This window comes from Eutrigla gurnardus (assembly GCF_963514095.1).
Source record: "Eutrigla gurnardus genome assembly, chromosome: 17".
Classification (NCBI taxonomy): domain Eukaryota; kingdom Metazoa; phylum Chordata; class Actinopteri; order Perciformes; family Triglidae; genus Eutrigla; species Eutrigla gurnardus.
Genome location: NC_139928.1, coordinates 15,698,740 through 15,710,139, shown reverse-complemented (window position 1 = coordinate 15,710,139; position 11,400 = coordinate 15,698,740). Strand labels below are relative to the sequence as shown.

Genomic DNA, 11,400 nt, shown 5'->3' with positions numbered 1-11,400 from the left:
GTTTAATTATGAAAAATAATAATACTTATTATTCATAATTATTCATTCATTCATAATTATATTATTATACAACAACATTAATAATTATATTATTTTAATATCGAGATTTTAGAAATTATTTTAGATCACATTCCCAGTCATGTTGTGCACCTATTTAACAATATACGTAAAAAAAAAACAAAAAAACAACAACAACAAAAAATGAATTCCTTTGTATTTTTATCTTTTGTTCCTGACAAAATCCTAACAAAATCTGACGTGTGGAGACGCTCTAGCTTTTTTTGGCATCGCAAGTTCAAAAGCACTGGGCCACGCCCCCTCGTAATCCCACGTGATCCTCTGCCGCAGCAGCGGTCACATGACCCCCGAGTCTACGTTCTGGTTACTTCCTGTTCCACGGCTGTTTTCCTCTGCGGGTGTGGAGAAAAAATAACGGATCTGCGTTTGCTGTTCGGCGACTCGGCGCAGCTGTGATCCGGATCCTGACAGTCAGGACCGGAGGGGAGGATCACGAGGGGGGAAACGACCATCGACCCGTCCACCTGCTCTCTATCCGCGGGCAGATGACCACCGGAGGGGGTAGCTAGCTGACAGGAGAACCCGACTAGCACCGACGACCCTTTCGATTTGGAAAACAAAGCAACGCAGCGTCTCGTCTGCCAGAAAGAGAACCGGCTGCTGCTTCGTGGCTAACGTTGACATTAGCAGCAAGTGGCGGCTAATTGACGCTAGCTGCCCCCCTTTCCCAAAACAACAAGCCGCCATCGAGATGTCCAAATACACAAGCTTCCCAGAACCGATGGAAGACCACAACCCTTTTCAAGTGGGTGAAATTAAATACCAATCTAATATTAGCCTGCAGTCTGTCACGGTGTGTTTGATGGGAGGAAGTCATTGATGTCTGTGTAATAGCTAGCGTGTTGTTGCTCATGTGACGTGTTTGCCCCCACCCCCCCCTCCTCCTCCTGGGCCTTCCTGCCCTCCTTAATCTGTCTGCACACTTGTAGCTCCTCTTCAACTATGAATGCGTCCATAGAAGTCACTCAGGTTCGTTCAGGAGGATTCATCGAATCAAATCGCGTTATTGTGATATTGAGCATTTCTTTGCCCTTGTTTTTGTCTGCCAGGACCCTGCGGTGACTCAACACAGCAGCAACACAGGATATGCCACACTGGACCTTTACAATCCATTTGATAACACCACTGGGGTGAGTTTTGCTTTATTGACATTTCAGCGTCAAACACGTCTCCATAACATTAGTTTCAATGCATAAATCACCCCAAAACGGTGAAAACTATGTACAGGGATGCACGGACACACTCGCAGCTGGCTCCCCGTTTGCTTTGTGGTCATTTGAAGTCCTACAATTTAATCTGGAGATAAACATGTAAGCACGAGCATTCGGTTCCATGTTTAAAAAATGGTAAAAACCCTTAAAGATTGGTCTCGTTATCTGTTTTTCAGATATATTAACTGACTTCAAGTCAACTTCTCCCATTAAAAATGGCTGAATCGCCAGTTTTGTTTCACTTCCTTTTGTTTTATTTGAAACAAAGATGATGCAGGCTCTACTTGTTGTCAAATGAGCTTGTGCAAGATCTCAGAACTGACAAGAAAAAAAAAATCAAAATAGGCGAAACCAGCTGACACACAGGCTATAGAGTTATCTGCTTTGCCCAGTTGGTTATCCAGCCTTAATGAGGAATGGATTACACATGAATGTACTTCATTATATAGTGTGTTAAGTCTTAACATGACCACGCCAGAAATATCCACTCTGCCACGTGATGCATGTTGCATGCTTTATCTCTCGTTTATAACGTTATTGCACGTTATAAGAGTTCTGTGTCTGTTGCTAGGAAACGGCTTGCGTCCAAGCATAGATCTATGGGTCTAAGTTATGGGCCGTGACAGCGGCGTTTTGTTGCTTGGAAACGGCTCGGGGTCCATGTGTACTTCCTGCCAGCTGTAGATATTGGCAGATACTGTTGCAACCGGAACCCGACAGGAACTGAGCTGAGTGCAGGAGCGAAAGCCTCAGGTCCACAACAACTGATGACATATGAGATGTTATGATCTGATATGCTTTTATTCAGTGTTTTCCCACCAGATAGTGGGATAACGTACGAAGGCTATTTACTTATCTCTAAGTTAGACCCACGTTTTATATCCATTTTGGGTCGAGTTTTCTTTTTGCTTTTGTTGTGGTGTTTAAAAAATTAATATGAAGTATTCTGGATCTGACTGTGTGTAAACCTGAGCCCTGTTGAGTTCAAACTTCATTCATTTGGAAACTTTTAATGTCAGCAAAAGTATAGTTTTGGCGTTATTCTCTTCGCTGCCACAGTGTTGGTACTGATATTATCCATGGATTGAAATAAATAAAGCTAATGTCAGTGTGGAAATTGATGCATGCATATATTCTTCCAGATGAAGTTAACTGAATTATGATGTCTGTTTTTAACCTTTTAACCAGCCTCCTCCTCCTCCGTATGAAGCCACCTCTCCCTCTGCTCCACCTGAGCCTGCACAGACCCCACCCAGCAGGACAACACCCACCGAGCCTCGCAATTATGGCTCCTATAAATCCCAGGTACACACTGAAAACACGCTTGTTGTTTACACCCGTCGCTTAAGACCAGGGTTCACCATCTGATCTTGATATCGGCACGTTGGACTGGAGTCGCATGGTGTTATTGGATCTTGTAAATCAGAAATGTACCTTTTTTTAAGTGATGCCCTCTGTTAATCTCTCCGGATTCCAAGTGTTTTACATAATCCTTTTCATTATTTACGACGCATACACAACCTCTCCTCCTTTTTTGAAACGTCTGATGCATTATTTACTCTGTGCCATGCTGTGGCAGACTGCGGTGAACGCTACCACAGCAGAGCTCTTGAGGAAGCAGGAGGAGCTGGAGAAGAAAGCCCAGGAGCTGGAGAGGAGAGAGAGGGAGCTGAAGGCACACAGCCTGGGAGCCGGAGCCTGTAAGGGAGGGAGGATAAGGGGAGGAAAATAATACCTAAATGTGTTATTCATTTAATGGTAACACCGGTGACGTTTTCCCAATTTTCACTTCGTCAGCCCGTCAGAATAACTGGCCCCCGCTGCCTTCGTTCTGCCCCGTGGGCCCCTGCTTCTACCAGGACATCAACGTGGAGATCACCCAGCGCTTCCAGCGCACCGTCTCCCTCATCTACTACTTCTGGATGTGTGAGTTCCTGTAACTCTTACTCTGCACTGTCGTGTGAATTCCCAGCATCGACATCAGTGTCGTAACGTAACGGAGCGATCAAAGTGTTTAAAGCTCTCTCTGGGAAGTGGGGTCTCGGTGGCGGCATGTGGTGTGATGTGATTTGAGGGAATTTTAAAATCAGGTGAGCTGTATCGGTGGGAGGCGGTGGCATTGTAACTGAGAGAGTCACTTAAGCAGAAGTTGGCTCATACTTTCAGGCTGGGAGCGGTGTGTTGGATTTGTGTTTGGATCTGTAATAAAAGCAACAAAGAAGTGATTCCAACACCCAGATTGTCCTGACCTCTCCTATTCATCCTTCGGTCTCCTCTCCTCAATGTCTAGTCTGCACCTGCACGCTGCTCTTGAACCTGATCTCCTCCATGGCCATGTTCTGCGTGGACTCCACGGGCGGAGTTGGCCTGGGCCTCGCCATCCTCTGGGCCCTCCTCTTCACCCCCTGTTCCTTCATCTGTTGGTACCGACCTGTGTACAAAGCCTTCAGGTGTGTGTGTGTTACTTCAATGTTTTTGCTCTTATCTAAGCTGAGCTGTTGCTTCACTTTGCTCACTAAAAATCTGTTTTCCCTCCTCTAGGAGTGACAGCTCCTTCAACTTCTTTGTCTTCTTCTTCGTCTTCTTTGCCCACGTGGGCGTCTCCATCATCATGACTATTGGTATCCCTGGATGGGGTTTCAGGTACGACTCGTGCACGAAAACCATCTCTGTGTTAGGCCGACACGTGACTCTTTACAGTCCCTTTCCTGTCATTATTTTGCCCTCAGTGGCTGGATCGTGAGCCTGGCTGCTCTGAAGACCAGCATCCCCGTCGGCGCCATCATGATGATGAACGCCATCCTCTTTACTGCCCAAGCTGCCATAGGGGTTTTCATGCTGAAGAAGGTGAAAGCATAATACATTTGTTTACAAAACTCACAGGTAGTGACTCCAATCTAATCTAAAGATACCTTGATTTTGACCACAACTATAATTTTTTCCATACTTTGTAAGCGTCTTAGGCTGTTTGCCAGTCCGACTATGTTTCGGTAAATAACTAATGCATGATAAAATGATGATATTTATTAATTGCAAAAACCCACATGCATCAGTATTAAAACATATTAAACATATTGAAGATCCTTTTAAATATTCATTGGTAAAGTTTTCCAAATATTTACCAGTCCCTTTCCACAATCCACATGAACCACTCGGCATAAAATGGATCCACCGCATTTATTTAAAAAGAAATTACATCACTTTTAGAGCCAGTTGCTTACAATATAATAGGCTATGCAATTAATAAATGAAAGGATTTGTAGGGCTACGTCAAATGAAACTTTAATATTAATGTGCACGGTGCTTGCAAGTGCTTTCAGTAAGACTAAAGATGAATGGCAGACAATTAGGAGATACTGTGACATGATCTCGTGGGTCGCATTTCCCGAGAGGAGAGAAAGTGAAATCATAATTGTCACGGTGCATTTGCACCCACTGCCTGGTCCGTGGAAATCCTCGCACGCCGCTGAGCCCAGGTGGGTCCACCTACCATGAAGTAGTCGGTACATAACGTGAAGTCTGAAGAATAGCCAAGATATCGGGTTCTGCGTATCACTTTCACCCTCACAATGTGCCTGATATGAGGATGAATTGCTGCATGTATAGGATGTCAGCGCGCTCTGCTCTGCCTCCCTCTTTAGGTCCACAATCTGTACAGGCAGACGGACGCCAGCTTCGTGAAGGCCCAGGCCGAGTTTGCCACCGGAGTCATGTCCAATCAGGCCGTGCGCCAGGCCGCCACCAGCGCCGCCACCGGTGCCGCCCAGGGGGCCTTTACGGCACCACGATAGAGGGGGACGGAGAGGGGTTGGGAGGGTGAGAAACGAAGGAGGGCCCATTCAGCTTGATAGAGGGTCTGTTTGGTATTTATTTCCCCACGCGTGATTTAGAATTTGACTGGGAGGGTGATCAGAGTCTGTGTAGTTACCCCCGAGCAACTGAACATCAGGGCATGTGCATGAGCCAGAGGTGGGGGGGGGGGGTTGCCTAATTTCTAAAGATGTACAGGACGAGTTAGCTACATTGCCAAACGAGGAGTCGACAGATCATGCGTGTTGATTCGGGGGGGAAACAGAAAGACGTTGTGAAATGTGAAAACAATGTAAGATGCTGAAACTGTAATGAAATCTGTCGTACCAAGTGTCAGTGAATGCAGGGAAAATGCTGTTTTTTCCAAGCTGTGTGCCAAGTAGGACAGTGTAAGACTGGAAAGTACCCATTTTAAATGTCTTGGATGTGTTTACAATGTTTGAGTTGGAGCTGCACACTGTAATTTTGCCATCCTAATATGTTCATAGTATTTCATCCATAACTGTGTGGCTCAACTTTGATCAACGCTATTTTTTTTTGGTTTGTCTTTTTGTTTTTTTTGCTTAAGTGCAAACTAACAAGTTTTCTTATTATTCCAAATGAGAATGCCTATTTACCTATTTGCCAAAATGTCTCAATCTGTAAAGATTCCATGTTGTTTCGTTTAATATATCTGTCTCTGTTCTGTTGGTGCTGCTTGTGCTTCTTATGATTATTACAGTCACCGTCTTGGTTTTAATAAAAATATACTGTCATGCTTATACAGTCTACTGCAGTTATTATTGACAGGTGAATTAACAGTGTTTTGATATTGTATTCATGTGATAATTGAGCCAAGTTCAATATCCTGTCATGTATTTGTTTAAATCCCACTTAAACGTTTGTTTATTATCTGGCGACGCCCAACATTGAAGGAAACTATCCGTGAATCAACTTGTTGCGTTTGAGCAATTTTCGCTTCTTTTTAGCAACTTGATCTTTTGCTTTAGTGACGAATTTAACTTAATTTATTTATTTAAAAAAAAACAATATGGGGAGAGTGTTGCGTGCTCGTCAGTGACGTTAATGTGCTGTCTGCAGCCGGTTTCCAGACATATTCCACCGGCACCCAGACTCTCCGGGGCCGCTCGGACCCGTCGGACGACTGAGACTTTTTTTAGGGGCTGCTTCGCCGACGTCAGCCGCTGCGCGTCACCGTGAAGATGGCGGAGGCTGCGGATACACCACAACACCGGTTTTTCTGTCACTGCTGTAAATGTGAAACAAACCCCAAACTCCCGGTGAGTCACTTTCTGGAGTGTTTTTGTTTTTATTCCATCCAGCGCTGCCGGGAATCATCCACGCGGACACGGAGGGGGCGGTTTTCTTTTCTTTTCTTTCTTTTTTTTACAGCGCTTTCTTTTTTTAAACTTGCAAAATTATGTGATTAATTTCTGTTTTCTCTACATGAAAGTTGGGGTCACTAAAGCACACATATGACAGTCCGATGGTGGTTGTTTATTTGCGTAAAGCATGCGCAAAGATCTTACATGAGAGAGAGAGAGAGAGTAAAATCGGGTGATTAAACGTTGCCATATTTAGACGCAACACTGTTGGCGACAATCTGTGTCCAGTTGTCTTCTGTCAACTGCTGAGTGACGTAGGAGGGGCTGGCCGGCCGTCACCACATGCACCAGCGGGGCTTCCTAAATGTATATGGGCCTACCGTAAAACCTGCATCTCGATTTGTTTTGTCCCTCCTTCTCTCAGCGCCGATACGGCAAACTGAAAGACTTAACTGTTAAACAGTTGACAGTTTTACTGGAGATTTCATTCTCCTGCTTGTTCGGCGCGGAGAAAGCCGCTGTTGGAGCGCATTTGTTGCGCAGCTGACGCTTTTCATGCGCGATTACGCACGGATATTGTTATGATGGGAGCATACGCGCACGTGTGTTTGTGTGTGAGGAACTATTATTCTGCAGCTGGCCTATATCTGGTTACACATATACGGACACCCCTATTATGATACACTAAAGATTATTTTTCGGCAGTGTAAAAGGGATCCCTAATTTTTGTGTATTTTTTGGGGTATAGCAGCATAATAATCCCTATCATTTGGGAAAGAACTGATGAGTCTGAGTGTTGACATTCTTTTGGTCTAGTAGTGTATTTTAGTTTCCTCTCTTCCAGGATTTCATCTGCCCCAGATGTGACTCTGACTTCATTGAGGAGGTGACAGAAGACTCCAGGTACTGTGAGCACTGACACTGTCAGGCTCTGGGGAGTTACGCTTTTTCATTTTACACTTTTGATATTAAAATAGATTTTTTTATTTTGCAGTCTCCTGCAGAACAGCACATCGGTGGCCAGCGACGACTCAAACTCGTTGTTCTCAGAGGTATTCCCTTCCAAATGGCGTCTTAATACGCGCACTCCTTCTTTCTCCGAGGCTTTGTTTGACACATTGATTCTCTGATTCCCTCTCCAAGTTATGGCAGCTGCTGTTCATGGAGCGCTCTGCTCTGCTGTCGCATCCGCCCTCCTCAGAGTCCGACCCGGATGACAGCGAGCAGGTATCTACAGGTCAGAGCGGTCCTCCTCCGGTGTCGCCGGGCGCCGCTGAGACCGGAGAACCAGAGTCTACGTCCCAGCCCGAACAAGAGAGGTCATCCAGGCCTGAACAAAGGCCTGCAGTGGAAGGGTGTGTGGACATGGTATACAGAAACATCACCAGTGTGCTGAACTCTGACCTCCCTTAGTGTGCAGATTGATATATTTCTCTACAGTAAAAGGAAATAACAGACATGCACAAACATAGCGTTTAAACGCACAAGCAGCTGTACATTTGCAGGGATATGCAGACATACTCCCTATGTAAGATCATAATTCTTCATCTTGTGATGTATCAGTGTCAGACTTATATCAGACTTTATATATAGTATGCCGTGTGACACTCCTAATCTGTTGTGAGCCTTGTGAAGAGAACAGCTGCATGCATCATTTGATTTACTAACTCTGAGTAAAATCATAGGGCATGGCATGAATTTAAACTGCTGATTATAAAGTGAAGTGTGTGTGTGTGTGTGTGTGTGTGTGTGTGTGTGTGTGTGTGTGTGTTTTGAAAGCCCAATAAAGCACACATCTTTGCTGTCTGTTTTTGCCCTTTCAAGGATTGTGCAGCAGTTCTTGGCCGGCCTGTTTGCCAACAACGGAAACCCGGGTGCTGCACCAGCTGCACTGTGAGCGCTTGTTAATTTTCGATTCACATCTTTTGCTTTTGATTTCATCTAACGATGTGTGATAACCTCCCTCCCTCCCTCTTTCTCTTTCTCTCTCTTTCTGTTTGTCTCTCAGATCCAGCATGCTACAGTTGCACTCAAACCCTGGGGACTACGCATGGGGTCAGGGAGGTCTGGACGCTGTCATCACAGAGGTCAGTGATATCAGAGGTGGTGATTCATAACCTTTGTGTTTAGCTTTAGCGTGCTGTCCATCATCATCCTCTTCTTCTTCCCTCTCTCTCTCTCAACCTTTTATAATGAACCACATAACCCCCACATACTGTTACTATAAAGTAACAGACTGTTTGTTTCTTATGCGTTTTATCTGACCATTAAGACTCTTTTGTTTCGGCCCCTCGTGTCTCCTCCTGCATACTTTCTCCTCCCACTCCCCTAGTTGTTGGGCCAGTTGGAGAGCGCTGGTCCTCCCCCTGCAGAAAAGGAGATGATCTCATCCCTGCCGACGGTTTGCATCTCCCAAGAACAGACAGGTAGCAATCCCAACATGGCACAGACATCTCTTTCCCTCCTCATATTTTCCCTTCCTTCCTCCTTTGATCCTTCCTCCCATATTTCCTTCCCCCCATCTTTCCTTCCCTCCTCTTATCACTCCTTTTCCTCTTTTATCTCACATTTCCTCCTTCTGTCTCACCTTCCCTCCTCTCAGCATTCCTTTCCTCCTCTCATTTTCCTCTTTTATTTGCCTCTTCCTGCCTCACCTTCCCTCCTCTTCACATTCCTCCTATTTTCCTCACCCCATGTCCTTCCCCCCTCCCATCATTCCTTCTGCTTCCTCTCTTTACTTCCTCGTAGTTTCCCATTTTTCTACATTTCTTTCCTCAACTCCTTTCCTCCTCTTGGCTTTTCTTGCATTGCCTCTTTCTTTCCTTTCATACTCCCATCACTCCTTCCCTCTTCCTACGTTGCCTTTCCTCTTCCTCTCCTTAGTCACTCTTGTATTTTTTGCCTCCTCTCATCCTTTCCTTTCCTCTTTTCTCAACCTCTTCTAGCTTTTGTGTCCTTCCTCATATTTATTTACCTCTTCAATACTTTCATTTCCTCCCCCATCACACCTTCCCTCCTCTCTCTCCATAGTTATGAGTACAACTAAGTAGTTAATCCATGTTTTTGGTCCGGATGCAGACCACTTCTACAAAGTAGTGTAAGGTATCACTCACAGTCTGGCAACACCAAAATAGTTGTATTCATGCTTTATGATGCTTTTTACTGTTTAAAAGAAAACATGCTTATTGGCCATTTATAAAAATGAGAGGTGAATACAAAAATGACTTACCGCAAAGTGGTATGAAAGCTGCAGAATCTTAATTCACACATCATTAAAGCGGTTCAGCTGCATGAAATGACAGAGGACTACACGACAAAAGTACCACTGTGTTGCACTGTAACAGCCTTGTCTTGCACATTTGAGATGTAATGAATCATCAAAAATGTTTTACCTACTTCTCTCCCTCTGTCAGTTTCTCTTGCGCACACATTCATTCTTTCTGTTTCTGTTTTTCTTGTTTGCCTCTCACAGACTGCAGACTGGAGTGTCCAGTTTGTAGGGAGGAGTATTCATCAGGGGAATCCGTGAGGAAGCTGCCCTGCCTCCATTACTTCCACAGCGAATGTATAGTGCCTTGGCTAGAACTGGTAGGGGAAGTGGATGTGGTCAACGTCTGGTCAGGCTTAGGCCTGTTAGATTAGTCGTGTTGGTTTTAAGTGAGCGTCCTGAACTGAGGGCTGTGGCGACAGGGAAATTTTGTTACCAAATATTTTGTATGCGTCCGTGCCGGTGACAGCTGTAGCTGGAGGCGTACATAATATATGTCCATCTATCCTGTCCGTTCTCATGAACATGATATCTTTGGCACAAATGTTCACCTGCATTCAAGGTTTAACCGATTAGAACACGTTTCTGCCCATGACTCAATAATTAATACGCTAATAATGACAACTTTGTACCAACGTCTAATAGAATGATGATGACGTGATGACATTTTGGACCGACTTCGATGTAAACTTGACGGAAGCGTACAACCTGCTGCTGCTGCTATAAAGTTTTTTTTCTCTCCCTCTCACAGCACGATACCTGCCCCGTGTGCCGAAAAAGCCTCGACGGTGTCGACAACAGCCTCCTGCCCACATCAGAGCCCCCAGAAGCTCGCTCCATCAGGACAGAGCAACAGGAGAGGCAGGCGATCTGAGAAACGGGCCAAGCAACTCTACCTCCTTTACTCTTTTCTTCTCACCTCAGACCTTTCCCTCCACACTGACAGCTATAAAAAAAAAAAAAAAACGACACATGCATCACAGTCATAACTTGCAGCTTTGACTCTTACTTTATGCATCCCTTCGAAGGACCTTTACGCTTTCTACTCCCAACATCTTCACCATTTTTTCAGCTACATTACACACAAAAGGGGCCGTGCAGTCTGCAGACAAGATGTGAAGGTGATGTGTCCTTCTCGCTCCACTGCCCTCTTAAGTGGTTTTCTGAATGACTGACTTTGATGTCATGAACTAATCACCGCTGAACTGCCAGCAGTTATCAAAACGATGGGAATTCACAGTTATGAAGTAACACTTTTGCATTAAGGGTCTTGGCAAGACGATTTCTACACCGCAGAGTGTTTTGTTTTCCCACTCAATCTGATTCAGTGTTGATCTCCTCTCTATATTAAAGCCTCCTCATCCCCACCCTCTGCACCGTCTTTCATCTCCTTCATCATGAGATTCTGGCACATACTCTATATTCAACCATACTGCAGACTTAAATATAAAACACACACCTCTGTTTCAATACAGAATGTAATTGTTGACTATGGGGCAGTGGTGTACAACATGCTGCTGAAACAGGCAATCAAATAGTTGATGACCAAAATCATTGTTACCAATTTTCAGAATTGGGTCATTTATTAAGCAAAAAAATGCAGAACACTTTCCAGGTTCCAGCTTCTGAAATGTTAAAACTTCCTCCTTTTCGCAGATTCATATTTGTAAACTGATTATTACATTTTAAGGAATGACAATAAGCTTCA

The 11,400-nt window shown here is 44.6% G+C and overlaps 2 protein-coding genes across 2 annotated transcripts; both read left to right on the top strand.

Annotated features, from left to right (window-relative positions):
* The first annotated feature begins 383 nt into the window (after positions 1-383).
* scamp3 (secretory carrier membrane protein 3) lies at positions 384-5,860 on the top strand. The gene is made up of 9 exons (XM_084031955.1): positions 384-823; positions 1,128-1,208; positions 2,478-2,594; positions 2,869-2,989; positions 3,087-3,215; positions 3,580-3,739; positions 3,831-3,932; positions 4,019-4,136; positions 4,931-5,860. Exons 1-9 carry the CDS (start codon positions 770-772, stop codon positions 5,078-5,080), a joined length of 1,032 nt encoding a protein of 343 aa, XP_083888081.1. The 5' UTR covers positions 384-769; the 3' UTR covers positions 5,081-5,860.
* A 377-nt stretch (positions 5,861-6,237) lies between these two features.
* On the top strand, positions 6,238-11,076 carry rnf115b (ring finger protein 115b). Its single transcript, XM_084032018.1, has 9 exons — positions 6,238-6,379; positions 7,269-7,327; positions 7,419-7,476; positions 7,568-7,779; positions 8,249-8,317; positions 8,433-8,511; positions 8,757-8,850; positions 9,897-10,012; positions 10,444-11,076. Exons 1-9 carry the CDS (start codon positions 6,302-6,304, stop codon positions 10,564-10,566), a joined length of 888 nt encoding a protein of 295 aa, XP_083888144.1. The 5' UTR covers positions 6,238-6,301; the 3' UTR covers positions 10,567-11,076.
* Positions 11,077-11,400: the final 324 nt, after the last annotated feature.